This window comes from Epinephelus fuscoguttatus, linkage group LG4 (assembly GCF_011397635.1).
Source record: "Epinephelus fuscoguttatus linkage group LG4, E.fuscoguttatus.final_Chr_v1".
Classification (NCBI taxonomy): domain Eukaryota; kingdom Metazoa; phylum Chordata; class Actinopteri; order Perciformes; family Serranidae; genus Epinephelus; species Epinephelus fuscoguttatus.
The window spans coordinates 21,759,498-21,776,074 of NC_064755.1; the positions used below are offsets into that span (position 1 = coordinate 21,759,498).

The window sequence follows — 16,577 nt, forward strand, 5'->3', positions numbered from 1 at the left end:
GGCACGCTTTTTAAAATGGCTCATTCTAAGGTTATGGAAACACAATTCTTATTATCAGGTGATTACACTAAGGAAAACACAGTTATGAACATGATTTACCATTTCCTAAATCTGACACACCTGAACTTAAACTCTTTGAGTATTTTTTTCATGCAGTTGCAATGGAGAAGTAACAGGAGGCACATTAGTCTAACAGCAGTGATAGTAGAAGTATTGTGCCCGAAAGAAAATCAAAAGGAATTTAACCAACACCTTTCCCAGTATTTGTATAAATAAAGCCCCAAAATAGGCCTACTTGTATCCTAAATGGAGATACAAGTGTTGAAGCTGAGGCAGATGCAACAGACAGGATACACCACTAGAGGGCAGTACTGCCTCATATCAACCATAATGGAAACAATGTGCTGATACTGCACTGTCTGCATGGGTTGTAGTTCACAAATATTGATCAGGTTTTTCACACAGCAGCTTTAAAACTGTAATAAAAATCTTGATACTTCCGCAGTCATGAGAGGCTGACAGTGCAGAACAGATAAGTCTGTTGTTGAGGCTGTAATAATCTACCTCAATTTATATAAGCAGTTTGTTAGAGCCCCAACTAACAGCTGAATTAAGGTTGCTCTTACTCTTTATTAAATTGCATTTAAACTCGAATCAAATAAATGTAAGGGTAAAGACCATCCATATCACTCTTGCCAAATCACCATCTTTATTGGCACTTCAAAAGGAGCAGGACATTATAATCAGCATAGGCTACTCTCCTTAATCTGAAATAATGATATACTTTCCTTTCAGATCACCTGAAGCAAAATATAAAAAGGCAAGTCAAAATGTGACACCGGCAAAAATAATTTGTGATAATACAGTTGGCCCCTGTCCTTTTTGAAATACGCCATATACAAATCTTACTTTACAAAGCAGCACACAAACAGCGGCCACTCTAGCAAATACTTTAGAACATCATCAGCACAACAATCACCACGCTGTCAAACACAAAGACAAAAGGCTTGATTACAACACTTAAGACATGTGTGTTTCTCTGTCAGATCATGGACAATAACAGTTTTATACATGATTCAGTAGCTGATGATGCTATGGCACCATCTCATTTCCTCTAGCACCATTGATGTGATGCCTGGAGAGCTCAATCAGCTAGATCTTGCAAATCAAGTCAATTCTTCTCTATTAAAAAGAGAAGACAACAGTGATGAAAATGACAAGCATCACAGAGTTTTCATCTATTCCAACTACTCCTAATCTCTTAGGGCTATGTTTTTATTTCCCCTGCATTCTAACACTTCACTCAGAAACCCAAAGTGCAGTGTGTTCAGCGTATATTGTTCCACTGCAACAGTGACAGATTAAATATCTCTTCCTGCCACAGTATTAACAACCTGAAAAACCAGAACAGCTTCAAATGCATTGTACCAAATGTGGTCTTGGTTACTCTCGCTCCATCCATTACGCATAGAAGATTTATGGTCACATGTTTACATCCATTATCCATCTGTTCACAGCTCAGGCTTGTTCAGCGCCTTGTGTAACCACTAGTGGTCCACTTCAGCATTAGACTCACGATTCATTGTAAACATTCACTGTAAACACAAATAATCCACCACTTTCCTCTAGGTGGCATTATGCATTCACCAGATCGTCCTCGTGTTTCATTCATACAATGATTGAGCCAGGCCTGTCTGCTTGAAGGTCTCAGCCACCTGTCTGGAGTGCTGCATTTTAGCTGACAGTGCCTCTAGAATATCATTCTGGTCCACAGCTGTGGCTGTCCGGTAAATGAACGTCCCCATTGACTCCAGACCTCGCATGCCTAGATTCACCCCACAACCTGGAGGATGTAAAGGAGGACGAAGAGGAGAGGAGAAGACAGAGGAAAAATAAATCACAGACACACATGCATCAAATAAAATCTATCTCAGTAATGCACAACACATATTCATGATAAGAAGTATACAGCTTCTCATTTTGCAGACCACACATTAATATGTGGCCTTGACGTCACAGTTGTGGCTGAAAACAGCGGCACAAAAAAGCAGCATGGAGACAAAAGCAGATAAGCGTCAGCTGAAAGGCCACTGAGTGCAGTAATGACTCACACACAGGCTGCACACATAAAAAATAATTTATCCTCTCCTTGCATCTCTTTTTATTTCCATCACGTTCTTTCTCACTCTGTCTCATTTATTCAAAGGGCAGTGCTGGTATTAACTGGTAATAACTGGTATTTTACAGACGTGCATACCTGTGTCAAAGTTGAGGACACGTGCCGCCTCCCCCTCCACAGTGACCGCCACATTGTCACCCTCTATGTAGGCAGCGCTGATGCGTCTGTGTGACAACTGAATCTCAAAAAGACGGCGGCTGCACTGCATGTGATGGAGCGTCACGTCGTTGAGACGAGGCTCTATGTCCGTCTTGTAGACATTGAAGGACTGGTGGAAAATGTTCTTCATGATCTGGGCAGCAAAACAGAGACAGATCATCTGTAGCATCATTAAAGGCCCACTTCACCAACTTTTAACCTCATCTTCTTGTACATGGCCTTGTTTATGAACATTACATTTACACATGATACAGTATATCCCACTCGTCATCATGCTGCCACAGTGGTACTACAACAAGAAGCCCCACATTTTTCCTGACTTCAGTGTGTCTTAAGTTTTCTTAGTGTGAAAGAAGAAAAAAAAATGATTAGCTGAGATGAGTTTTTACTGCAAATTCCTTGAACCATGACTGCAGAGGATTTGGGGTGGTGATTAAAGCCTTCCCATGGAATTCAGAGAGAAATTGTAACTGCAATAATCTAATTGTGTATAAAAATGTATGCGATTACAACAAAAATCTGCAAAATGAATCAAAAATTCTTTTACAAGTCACTGGGGATTACCTATCGAGACAAGAAATATGGAAAGATGCATCTCAACTGATACAAACTGCAGCTGAAACAATAAACTTAGCCTGACATTGCCAGACCAAATCACGAATGTGAATTATTGCCCATCTCCATCCATACATCAATTTTCATCTGCTTATCCAGGGCTGGGTTGCGGGGGCAGCAGGCCAAGCAAAGCACCCCAGACGCCCCTCTCCACAGCAATGCTTTCCAGCTCCTCCTGGAGGACCCAAGGTGTTCCCAGGCCAGATGAGATATGTAATGCCTCCAGTGTGTTCTGGGTCTGCCCCAGGGCCTCCTACCAGTGGGACGTGCACAGAGCAGCGGCTATACTCCGAGCTCCCTCCGGATGTCCGAACTCCTCGCCCTATCTCTAAAGCTGAGCCCAGACACCCTTCTGAGGAATATAATTTCGGCCGCTTGTATCTGCGATCTATTGCCCATCTGCCTGAGCAAATAACACGTGAGCTCACAGATTTGTTTGGTTCCCAGGCTAGAAACAACTAGTTCATTAAAGGAAGTGTTGATTGACAGAAAATTAATCTGCAACTATTGTGCTAATCCAATTAATCATTTCAGTCATTTTTCAAGCAAAATTAGCTTTTCTTAGAGATTGTCTTTGTTGGTCAGAAAAAACAGTGAAGATGTCATTTTGGGCTCCGATAAATTGTGATAGGCATTTGTTACATCCTGGTCCAGTTGTCAAGGTTATGTGTTCTTGTTTTTAGTTTTTCCTGTTATTATTTTCTGTCTTATTGTATTACTCACCTGTGTCTCTTGTCTCAGATACCTCACTTCCTGCCTTTGCGTGTTTCGCGTGTGGTTACCTTCCCCATCCTGATCAGTTCTACCTGACCCTTGTGCCAGTTTGTCTTCACTGTTCTCTAGTAAGCGTTCCAGTAATTTTCTTTGTGCATTTCTAGTGTTATCCTTTGTATTTTGCCTGGTATTTTTGGACCGACTCTTGTGTATCAATCTCTGATTTCTCCAAGAAAAGACTTTTCATTGTGTTTTTGAGTTGTGCTGTTGAATCCCTCCTTTGTTGTTGCCTGTATTTCCCGATACATTTACTCTGCACTATTTTTTGGCATTTCATAAGCAATTACTCAAATAATCAAGAAAACGATTCAAAGATGAATAGAAAATAAAAAAAATCATTAGTTGTAGCCCTAACAGGTTCTGTGACATGCTTTCATCTATCTGTAACAAAGCAACTCTGACTCATAAAAGCACTTTGTCATTTTATTTTGATGTAGGAACACTGAAGAAGAAAAGCTGCAGTGTGCCCTCTCATCAATTCTACAGTAATTGTGGGTATTGAGTGACAAGCCTCTCTTGCTCTCTCCGCCTCTCTTGGTCTCTTTCTCTGCTAAACTCTGCTCTTCTTCGACCCATACTTGCACAGTCATCTGTTACCAAGTAACAGTGCATATGAATGGCCACCCACATAGCAACAAGCGCTCAAAGGCTGGTCTTGCTATGTACCTGTGTGTACTACACCGCACGCTGTGGCTGCAGGCTACGCATGACCAGAGCAGTAGTTGACATGAAAACCTAGAGATGCTCAGATAAAACACAGACTGCCCAGTGGTTGTAAAAGCACCTACAGCCTGCTGGTGAGCACAGGAAGAAAATATCATGCCCTCCATTTATTCACTGATGTGTAACAGCAGGGTACAGATGGCCTCTTCACTCTCACACACACATGCACGCACACACACTAGTGAGGTCTATTTTCTCCTCCCCCTCTTTCCCCCATTTCTTCATCTGATGCTCTCTTTGGCTCAGACACACTCAGACTCAAATACATCCACAGACTCAGACACTCACTGACGCAAACATACACCCACGTACAGACACTAATGGACTCCCACAATAGCGCAGTCAAAGGCCATTTGCTGAATGAAAGGTGAGGAATAAGTAGCAAGACAAGGCAGCACAGCACTGTGCCAGAGTTATTATTATGTCTTTCCCTTGCATTGACATGGATGTACAGCTGCATATTCTTCATACCTATAGTCTTTATCAACGACAACAAGTAGTAAATAAGCTCAGAGTCTCACAGAGGAGTTGGCCGTGTGCCTGAGGAAGCGAACCATCTTGGTGTCAGAGGCGGGGCAGACAAGGGCCATGTAGCGGTTTCTGAAGGTGCCATAAATCTTCAGGTGGAAGCCAGGTTTGGCCGTGGGATTTCGGTGCTCTCGGAGGGCCTCTACTCCGTAAGCGGACAGGTCGAAGTAAAGGCTGTGGGCTCGGATCTCAGGAGTGGGTACCTGAAGTTAAAAGACACAGAGGGAAAAAAGGAAGTGAGATCAGTGTCATAGATTATATCATTATGTGGACATTACCAATATATCTGCTGAGTTAATCTAATTCCTAATATACATGCACCTGATGATGTGTACGTGGTGAGAGGACATATACCATGTATACCATGTCTGCCTGTGGGGCTGTTGTCACTTGAGTGGAGATTAAGACGATCTTGATTTTTATTCAGTGGTTCAATCTGGCAGTGACTCCTCATTTTCCCTCAAGCTAAGTGATCAATTCTCTTTTCAATGACATAAACCAGCCAAGTGGGATCAAATAGCATTTAGTTCAACCAAAGGAGTTAGCTAGGGAACAGAGCAGCGACTGGGAGGAGATGGAAGGGATGGTGGGGACGACCAGGTCATATCCTGGGAGGTAAATTCAATCACTACAGGAAACAGCCAGAAAGAAATGGGGCCAATAAAAGGCAGCCACACAGCCACTAAAGAGAACGTGATATGAATGGTTATAGTGGCATAATACAGCAAAGGAGACAATGATTGTGTTTCAGATATTAGACGATATTAGCCTGAAAGCTTTTGACCTGTTTATTTGTTCCTCCAAACTAATCCTCTCTTTTGTACAGATCGTCACTGTTTATAATCATAAGAGCAACCTTTCACAAGTCAGTCTCTATGAACAATATCAACAATGACATAAGATGAGGAGCAGACTACTGCTGCAAATATCATCTGTCTGCATCTTCAGTTTCCCAAACTCAGTGGACCAACAGGGATGTGACATTTGTTTGTCAGTCTCTCTGAACAATGCTTCTGCCTGAATAAAGCCCCAAAGGCTGATCTGCTGCCTGTGCTGCATCATATTCCAAATATTACACCTTTCATATTTTCTGTCTTCATTTCTTAATGTGCAGCTGCAGCCAAAGAATGAATGAAGTGAATTAATTTTGCTGTGTGGAAGGGAGTGTTGCACATTTATCTATTCAGTCCTTTCTGGGCCTTTTGATAACATCACTGAGTCATCACTCACAGAACCATCTGCTTATATAATGTCAAGCGACCTTTGGCACACTACGTGAAAAACATTGCAGCTGATGTTTTGATATCTTGATTCATATTCACCTGGCAGGGAACAGATTATGAGCCTAGCCAGGGGGGCGCACTGAATAGCAGGCTTTATCATCGCCGTCACCTGCCTCCAACAGCTGCTCTTATCAAATTCAATGAGTAAATCAAAAAATAGGGCCAGTGTTTATGCTGACGAGATCCAACATTCTGCCATAATCGGGCTGTTTATATGAGAGTCAGATACTGTGCTCAGCTGCTATTGGCAGGTCCACATCACTGTTTGCACAAGTCAGCCTTATGAGGACAATAAAGTCGCCTTCACTGTAATATCCTGCAATATCCTGTTTCTGCTGCCTTCATTCTTTACTCAAACAGCAACCTGTTGGTTATTGCCTCAGTGTGTGCACAGGAGTGAATGCATCCATTAGTGTTTGTGTAAGTGCTTGTATGCGTATAGAGTGTGTGTGCGTGTGTGTGTGTACGTATGTGTGTCCTGACCTGTCTCTGGTCTAGTCTCTCTATAGTTGCGTTAGCTCCATAGGCATGGCAGGACTCCACAGTGTAGTCAGAGCTGATGCCCAGCACCGAGCAGGAGTCGCCACATGACCCATCAGCCACTACAATCACACGTGGCCACTCATTCCGTGGGATCCGCCGAAGGTATTCCTCTGTAAACTGAAACAAGAGTTCAACTAAATACAAGGGAAAAAATTGCTTGTTTGATTTATTCATTTTCCATAACCACTTATCCTGTTAGGGGTCGCAAGGAGGCTGGAGCCAATCCCTGCTGACACTGGGTGAGGGAAGGAGTGCATCCTGGACAGGTCGCCAGACTATCACAGGGCTGACACATAGAGATAGACAACCATTCACACTCACATTCACACCTACGGATAGTTTAGAGTCAGCAATTAATCTGCATGTCTTTGGACTGTGGGAGGAAGCCAGAGTACCCTGAGAAAACCCACAATGATACAGGGAGAACATGCAAGGTCCAAGTCCTTAGATGCTTGTTTGATGAATATTAGAATTTCATTTACAGTTGAATTCACATTGTCAGAGCTTCACATTGACTCTATTTTATTAAGAGACTTGAGCAGTAACATGCACATCTACTGTTCTGAGGAGCTGAGGAGTAAATATATTTTTCACTTGTGGCTGTAGTCATTAAAGATTATTATGCAGGATTAAAAAAATTCTCACTCATCACTTAGGACCCACTAGAGGTGTGTGGTGTGTTTGTTGTTTTGGGGGTTTTTTTGTTTTGTTTTCAGAGACTCTTATGGACATGTAGGCTCAAAGCACTCAGGTGAGGTTGAGGCTTTCAAAAAAAGTAGAGACCAAGTGCCAGACTGTACGCAGCCAGCATCCAAGAGACACAGTGCTGAAAAAACACAAATATAGTGAGATGAAATGCCGAACAGGAGTGAGTCTGAGGTTGACTTTTACTGTCACTTCCACTGGCGAGCTTGTTTACAAACAGTAATCCACAATTCTGCAAAGTAAACCTTGCAATATTTCTTAAAATGAGGGTTTACTGTGTGTGTTTTTACGCTAACATATTTAGGTTAGTGAAACCAAAAGAAATATTTAAAGATTTTTTACAGGTTACCAGGGCTGCAACTAATGGTTATTTTCTTTATTAATCCATCTGCCAATTAGTTACTTAGTTAGGTCAACACTGTGGAAAATTGTCTTCACCATGCAGCCTTCATAACAATAAGATATAACTGATGGAGATAGACAAGAGAAACATAGCACAATGTTGAACCTCAATTAATAGCCTGGGCTATTATTTGCTTAAATCACTGAAATCAACAGGCCTATATTTTGGACAGGCCTTTAACTCCTTTCACACAAAACAGCTGCTCAGCAAAGATCAGGAAATGCAGTCAAAGTGTTTATTTAAACTAGTATGAATATTACTTGTATAAAAAATAGGCTTCAGATAATGCATCAGTTATGAATTATTCATTTGATCTAACTTTGACAGACAGTGCATCAGAGAGAGACAGTTACAGCACTTGAGGATTACAGCACCTGGCATATGGACATGACACCACTTTATACTGTTAAAACAATACTCATTCACAACTTGGATTAATTATAACAAAAAACCCTTTTGATTCTTTTGATCCTTTTGATCTGAGGGACCTCACAGACTAAAGCAATATGAAGAATTTACAGGGTAATCAAGGAATGGACACATCATTTAAGGTAGCCAACAACCCCGTTTTATACACTCAGAAGCTTCTATTAAAAAAAATTAACTGCTTGGCAACCAGACCAGGCATCCTATTGAGACAGGTTTGTCAAAATGTGTAGTAAAAGGGACTCAGCATTTAACTGGGACTAGGCTTTTAATTGAAGTTTTACAGTACTTTATTATTTATGCAGCAGCAAGAAAAGCAGCAAGTCTTGAAAAGCGAGAAGCTGGATGTAAAGTGATGTTTGGCATTTTTGATGAAAGGAACCACCTAATCAATCAGTACTTAAACGAATTAGTCAGTTGACTAACTGATTGATTGTTTCAGCTCTACAGGTTACAGCACCAATATTTAAACCAGGGGTGACGCAGTATACCAGCAGTGATGATAACCATGATACTTAAAAGTGAAATATTTATATCATGTAAATAATCCAGAGACTCTTGAATAATTTCTGTTTCTTACCCTTCTCACTTTCTTGCCTTTTCGCTATCCATTAAGTGTAATTGCTCTTTCTCTACAATTTTGTACCGTTATGGTTGAATAAAATAAAAATGCCCAGTAAAAGGATTATGCATTCTTGCTTACAGACGTCTAAATGTATATTATATCCAATAATCTGTCCCCAGTGATTCCAAGACAGAGGATGAGGAGGCCTCCAATGAAGTGCTAACATTTTTTTGCTGCTTTGAGACCAACAAAAAGTGCAAGCTTCTGGTAACATGAGAGCTCTAAAGAAGACGCATCATTCAATAGGGGCAGATGAGGACAATATGGCACTTCAATATAAGGCAGGTCAGATAAGGTTGTAAACACCATTTTCCAGAAATATTCCAATACACACGCAAAAAAGACCCAGTTTCGCCTTTAGAGCAGAGCTCACAGTTAGGAGAGGCTATGAGCCTCATTAGATGGAGAGTTCTCAGTGTAAGATACATCCTGTGCAGATATTTGAAGTGTATCAGTTTGTTGTTGTGGCTAATTTTGATTGCTGATACTTCTCATATTTACACTAAGGTTTCTATGAGTTACAGTTTGCACTATTATAACCTCTACATAACAAAATGTTTTGATTTCTCCTTCTTCACCTGCCGATTAATCAAAGGAACAGGTGAGGTTTTATTATACATTTACAAGCCATTAAAATGGGCTCCAGAGGTTGTGCTTGTCTTGGCAACAGCACATCTCTCAGAAAGATTTATTATTATGCCTGTGTATGCATCGCTGCCCCTCAGTAAAACACCAGGTTCTCTCCTGTGCAGAGGAGGAGACAGAGCAGGACAAAGCGAGTCAGGGAGAGACTGACAGGCTGAAAGGGAGAATAAAAGGGCCTTACAGTTGATGCGAGAGATCTATGTTAAATCCATTTCGACTGCAGAGAACAGGTTATTTAAAAGACCCCCTTTTGCATTCCCAGAACTTGAAACCACTTACAGGCTGGGAGGGTGAAAAGAAAATCATTCATCAAACACAATGTCCTGTCTAATCAAGAGGAAATGGCAGACTTGGCAGTGGCTCTAAACGAAACTGAAGTTTGTTGTGATCAAAGACCCTCTTGACCTTGTCTTCTGTCTTCCAAAGGTTGGTGAGTCACTTGATAGCAAGGGGGGGGGGGGCACCGCAGTTAACAGGAATGACATTGGAGCTGAGGAGGAAAGAAGCTGCTGGCAAGAGCTGGGGAAGAGTAGCAACACACAAGTGTGCCACTCAGATAGCTATGTTTTCTACTGTCACAGCATCCGCAGTGACACTCCGGTCCAACCTTAATAGAGCACTAATAAAGTCTCGCTCTGGTTTCCAGCCATGACACAAATATTCACTGAACATTTCATAATTGTTTGCCCACTCCGAGCACTCACTGCGCCTCTCTGAGAAACCCCTCTGAGGTTTTTGTGTTTGTAGGTTGCGTATTTCTTTGGCCTTAGTTGAGGTCTGGCAGGGAGGCTTTGTTCTCATGTTTTTGTTCTCTTGGTGTGGGAGTTATGAAGCTCACAGTGAGGACTATACAAATAAACATAACTTTTTTTTTTTTTTTTTAATAAAACAGGGATAACATCTGTGGTTTCATCTTTGATCACACCTCGTGGCCAGGTGCCAGAGTGCACAGTAACATTTCAGTGACTTTGCACATGGTTTGGGGATACCCTCAGAAAATCAGTTGTAGAAATCTAATTAAATCCATGTTATTTTGATGATATAATAGTTTGGGGTTGTAAGTTGTTTACTATATTGAGTGTTTTCCTTTTTCACTGGCCTAAAAATTGTAGCGAGGATTCTCTGTAGGTTTGAGGTCAGCTTACATAACAGGTTATTTCAACTGATGAGCCCGCTTGCAGTCTGACATTATACAATGTTATGTTATGAGTAGCTGTGGGAGAACTGTAGAATAGTATATGCATGTTTGGTGTATATGAGGAAACTGAGCATTATAAGAAAGGAATAAAATTATGCTTGCTAAGAAAAATGTGTTCTCTGTGCTGTGCTTAAAGGGAAAACTAGCTCATGCTGAGGGCACCAAAAGGCTCTTTAAATGTCAGAAAAGGAATCAGTGAGCTACAGTATGAGACAGCAGCCTTGTTCAGTGGCTTCTGATTGGACATGGGAACAGACATCTCTGTCACCATCACAGCTGATAGCTATCAGACCCCTGCTGAAGTGCAGGCACACACCAGCCTCTTTGCTTTGACCGCTGCCACTTAGGGAGGATCAGGTTTTGACAGACTACGAAGACACAGCCATTACAAAATGAGGCACTGTGAGACTTCAAGTTTATCTCATCTCTCTACATAGCCATCACAAATTATTTCCAGATCAGTGCTCGATGTATTATTGATAAAACTGCATGAGGAAATTGAAGTTGTATAACATAGGATTTATAGCCTCGTTGAGAGAGTGGCACATGGGGATTATTTTGAAGCAACTGTTATTAGAGACTTTTAAAAGCCTATTACTTAGGAGACACTAACATACAGACTATCAGATAATGGATAATGGTTAGTTGAAATCAGTGATGAGGCTATACCTTGGTCCCCAGCTGCACCTTGACGTCCACCTTCTGTTTCTTCTGCTCCAGGATGCTCAGCATGTACTCCTGAAACACGCCTATCCTGGTGAAGAAATGCTCGTTGTGCCAGCAGCCCTCCATGTTATCAAAGTCCACCCCGAGTCCCAGCAGAAACTTCACGCTGCGGGGATCCAGGGCGATCTGCTGGGGCCGGCACAGCAGGGCAGTTCGGTACCTCTCATCCAGCACGGTCAGTTTCAGCACCTTACCGGAGCGGACAGCGACAAGCGCGGCCGTCAGCCCCACGGGTCCCGAACCCACGATGAGCACCGAGATCCTGGCCCGCCACTGTCTGATGCCATCAAGGCTCACTTTGACCACCACGTACACGGCCACTGCCACGAGAGTGCTCAGCGCGGTGTCATAGGCGAGAGCGCGGTACCTCTCCTCTGCGTTTTCCCCGGTGCCGCCAACTCCAGCCTTTTCCGCCTGCAGCCCGTCCATACCGCGAGCAGAAATTATACTGTGATGAGAGCCAGCAGCTGTATCCTCTCCTATCAATTAGCCGAGCGTCCTCTCATCGTCTGTGCATTCACTGGAAGAGAGAGAAGCAGGGTTTACGTGCACCATGCTCTCAGCCAAAGCAAACCAGCTGAGACTTGCCACATGCGTTCTCTCCACTGCCTCCGCTGCAAGTTCAGCTGTTGCAGCTCCCTCCCTCTCTCTCCTGAAGTAGCGACGGTGTGTGTGTGTGTGTGTCTACAGAGCGTCAGCACAAAATGAGCTGTTTAGTGTATCAGCAGTCTATGCGTAAAGGTGTAAATCAGTCATATTTCTGTGCCAGGACTTCATAAGGTCAGTGGTGACCCAGCTGTAGGCATGTGATTGTCCCGTCCTAAAATCCAATAGATGCTTAACAGCAAACTGCAGGGGGCCGGGCAATGTGCTTTGGTTTTACTCTGAGAAAACTATTGATTTACTGTTGCTAAAACAAGAGAGAGGTCGATTCTCTACCCCCCCCCCCCCCCCCCCCCACACACACACACACACACAAGGACAAACAGCAGCACAGCAAACCTACTGTATAATCTCAAAGGACTGATTACAAAGTGTAGAGACACACTACTCCTATTTTGCAACAACAATGTTCCCTTAGGGAAGACAAGAGCTGTAAAAAGCAGAAGGCGACAAATTTGCTTGGATGATGAGTCAACAGAGTCATCCTAAAGTTGCTGGTGCAAGATTAAGAGTAAAGCCAGAGGGGAAAAAAAGCTTAACATCCTCTCTAATCTCACGCACTGCCATTTCATTCCTTACAGGACCATGTTAATCACTGGCTCCATCTAATGTTGTGTGTGGTTTCAGTGCTGACCTTTGCTTCCTTTACTTTTCCTTCCTGTCTTCTGTGAACCAAAGGAAGCGGTGGCCGTGAACACACTTCACCATGGCGATGGCTCCAGAGAGAGCGGACAAGGCCAGTTCATATGAAAAGATCCATTTATGTGGTGCGGCTGCTAAAAATGGATTGTAATGGCATATTGAAAGCAGCAGAATAGAGATGATGATGCAGTAGTGGCATTGATCTTTTCATTTTTATTCAATTTGTTTCTGCACTGTGATGGAAAAGCAACCTGTCCAGACCTCTCCTATCCAGGGTGATATAGGTTCCCTTCACCCTTATCTTTCTATGCACATTTTTATCCATTAGAGTGTTAGAAACAAAGCACACCTCAACATTCAGTCTTATCTGTTCGTGTAAACTGAAGCCCTGGAGGAACATAATTTCCTTCCCCTTGTATACTGCATATTGCATATGGAGAGAATGGCAATAAATCCTACCTTGAACCTCGATACGCCTCTCAAACATACACAAATAAAGGAGCTGCATAAAGGAATACTGTTACCAGAGAACAGCATTCAGTGCCATATTCCATCATCATTTTTCTCCTCTCTGCTGCCACCCTGGCCCTGAATGACCCCAATGCATCACATTCATCAGAAGGTTTAGCATTTTAAATAACGCTCTGACCTTTAAGCCCCATTTGAGCCCTGCTAATACAATTAGCACTTTGAAGGTGGTAATGACATCAATTTACCTACGTGACCCCTGATATGAGCCAAGTATTCGCACAGGACTGACAGGGAGGTTCATATTGGTCTCTGTGACTATGACAGAAAGTGCGTAAATACATTAAAATCGGCAGGGATCCAGAGAGAAAGTGAGGAGAGAAGGGCAAACACACACACATACAAAGACAGAGAGAGAGAGGGGCATATTGGTGTGATACACCGTGCCTCCACCGGTAATTGGTTTCCACCTCTGCAGGTGCCTGGCAACGATCATACAGTCCGGCCAGTCCAGATGAAAAGAGAAATGAAGCTCTAATTACAGTTAAGACCTGCAAGCTGGCAGCAACCACTCACAAGACATTTCCCTGGAAATGAAAGGAGAGCGGTCACCTGGAAACAAACTGATGAGCTGAAATATGAGCAGAACTAAATAGCTGTTTTGATCTTAATGCAGGAGTAGTTGAAAGGAAGACGAATTATAAGCACAAGGTTCAAATACTGCATGCAACAGTATTTAAAAACATTAATAACCAGACAAAATAATGTTTCTGTATGTTTGTGGATATTTTACTTACACTGAGATTAGCTGAGCATCTCACCCACCTCATCAGCACTTCCTCACATGATGTAGCATGAAATAATACACTAGAAAACAATTAAGCAGCACTTTAGCTTTGATTTCCACATTGCCATGCTAATATATGCAGTCGCACAGGGGCGATGGAGATAATCCTTCCACGAAGCCTCGGGATTTGAATGCGATAATGACACTGAGTGGATCCCTCACACGTTCTACTCTGACACAATACTGCGCCTGAACAAAAGGAGCACAGAGTACCGGTTTTTATCAGCTTGTCCACATCTTACAGCGAGTAATGGGGCCACGCATAGATCTGAGGTCACTGGAGAAAAAAACTGGTTAGGCCCCAACATAATGAATACAAACCCTCATTGTTGTCAGGGAGTTCAGGCCATATTAAATCAGCATATTCACATACAGAGTCGCTGCCAAGAGAATGGGACGAGGCCACCTATTAGTTTGCAGTCTTTAGAACATCTTTGAATGGGGTGGACAAGTTGCACAAGTAAGAAGTTGGACAAGTAAAAAGAGGAGCACAATAAAGAGATGTAGACTTACAGGAATCAGAGCGTCATGTTGTGAGATTCAAATAACTAAAGCACACAGAGAAATCCAGTGAGCCGAAGCTGCTCTCAGGAAAAATGTATCAAAGTTACAAAGGGCAACATGCAGCGTCAGTGGTGGACAAAGTACAAAACTCATTAAGTCAAAGTGTAGATATTTGTAGTCAATTATGACTCATATATAATGAAAGTTGTTCAATTTTTCTTTTTACAAACACTGGGATACTTGCTTTAAAACATATTTCAGTTGTCAAAAGCACATTTTCTTTTTAACATCAGTGCATTTACAACAACATACTGGCTTCACACAGGACCCTGACCCAATACGACAACTTTGCAGGCAAATCAGTAAAAAACAGAAAGTTATCTGACCAAAATGCAGCTACTACAAGCACAGACGACTTGGTGTAAAAAGCTTATCTGGAGTTAAGCAAATGTTTAAACCTCAACATGATTCTCAAATTGGACAGTGAATTTTTGTTGGCAGTGATGGGATTCAAAGAAATATGAATCTTTCCTTATCTTAAAAATCTCAAATATGGACTTCAGGTGATTAAGAATCCTTATCTTTATCTGCAATAGCCATCATTATAATTACCAAGTTCAAAGTGTACTGTTGAAAAATGCAGCAAGCATTTTGAACCTGACTGCAGGTGTAGGAGGAGTTGTTTACTTTGACTGGGTTTTCTCCTGTGATTATCACATCTTATGGCCAAGTGAATTTTAGAAAAGGAAGTTATTCCACTTTCTACATAGCTGTGCTTTAAAGTACTGAATGATGGGAACCTTCACAGATTGTAGTGGAGTCAAAAGTTTGTCTTTCAGTAGTGGTGTGAATTATTCATTCTTCTAGTTTATTTTATTTATAAGGATAACGCACATTAAATGTGTCAATGTTAGCCAGCTGGCTAATGTTCAGCTGCAGTCATTTGGCGAGATGTTTTGAAACCAATAAAAGGATAAAATTCACAGGACAAAGACAGCATGAAGACATAAAGACGGGATTAACTACAGCAATTAGAAACTGGCAAGGTGGAACAGAAGCCATGCAAGGCAACAAGCTTAGAAAGTCATAAAAAAATATATATATTAAAGTAGTCAGACACTCAAAAAATTAATGTACAGTACTCAAGTAAATGTACGTAGTTACTGTCCAACCCTTTCTAACATTACACATAACTGCAGACAGTAATTAGGATATATACTGGGGGGCACACAAATATACACACAAAAAACGTGTCATTTATGTTGCGCTACATGTGTAATTCATGTAGACAGTAGTAGTTTTCATTTACTGTACAGCTGTACTTGCTTATTTTAACAGGAAATAAGTTTTCAAATTTTTTTTCTTGGGGGATGGGAATGGGATCCGCCAGCACATTTGGTCCCCCCCAACTATTGACTTCCCAGCTACGGCCTTGCATAACTGCAAAACTGTTGAACCATGAACATCCAAAAACTACAGTGTATCCCAAATGCATGCCTCTCAGTCCCGTCTCCTTCTCAGGGAGCCGTTTCTTCCCTTGCTCATCCTCAACAGCCTTTCCTGCACAATTTCCCCCCAACTGTGCTTGATCTAAGCCAGACGTGTCGTCCTCACTGTCCACTGTACCAGCATGTGTTCAGCATGTGCACTGATCAGTCCCACATCTGTCTGAGCGCCGCAAACGGTTATCTCATGCTCCTACTCACCAAACTGGTAATGATCTCAAGGTGAATTTTGTTTTATTGTGTTTCCAAATTTAATTTGAGCTCCCTTAGTCTCTGGGATGCTTCTTTCTTTGGCATACCACTAGTCTGGATGATAACAGGACTCACACAAACACCCCGGCATAACACTCAGAGGTTTTGTGTTAATCTACAATGAACTGCAAATACTTTCCACTGGACCATCATTTCACGGCCTT

General features: G+C 42.1%; 1 protein-coding gene across 1 annotated transcript; it reads right to left on the minus strand.

Annotated features, from left to right (window-relative positions):
- Positions 1-222: 222 nt before the first annotated feature.
- On the minus strand, positions 223-12,400 carry si:dkey-234i14.6 (uncharacterized). Its single transcript, XM_049575255.1, has 5 exons — positions 11,476-12,400; positions 6,745-6,921; positions 4,972-5,181; positions 2,258-2,471; positions 223-1,843 (listed from the first exon to the last, which is right to left on the minus strand). Exons 1-5 carry the CDS (start codon positions 11,959-11,961, stop codon positions 1,665-1,667), a joined length of 1,266 nt encoding a protein of 421 aa, XP_049431212.1. The 5' UTR covers positions 11,962-12,400; the 3' UTR covers positions 223-1,664.
- Positions 12,401-16,577: the final 4,177 nt, after the last annotated feature.

Bases quoted from the DNA above. Each gene is read 5' to 3' on its own strand.
- si:dkey-234i14.6 (XM_049575255.1), bottom strand. From the start codon at position 11,961: ATGGACGGGCTGCAGGCGGAAAAGGCTGGAGTTGGCGGCACCGGGGAA. The intron at 5,182-6,744 runs GTCAGGACACAC...TTTTAACTTCAG, and splicing joins AGAGACTAGACCAGAGACAG to GTACCCACTCCTGAGATCCG. The intron at 2,472-4,971 runs GTGAGACTCTGA...TTTGCTGCCCAG, and splicing joins GGCACACGGCCAACTCCTCT to ATCATGAAGAACATTTTCCA.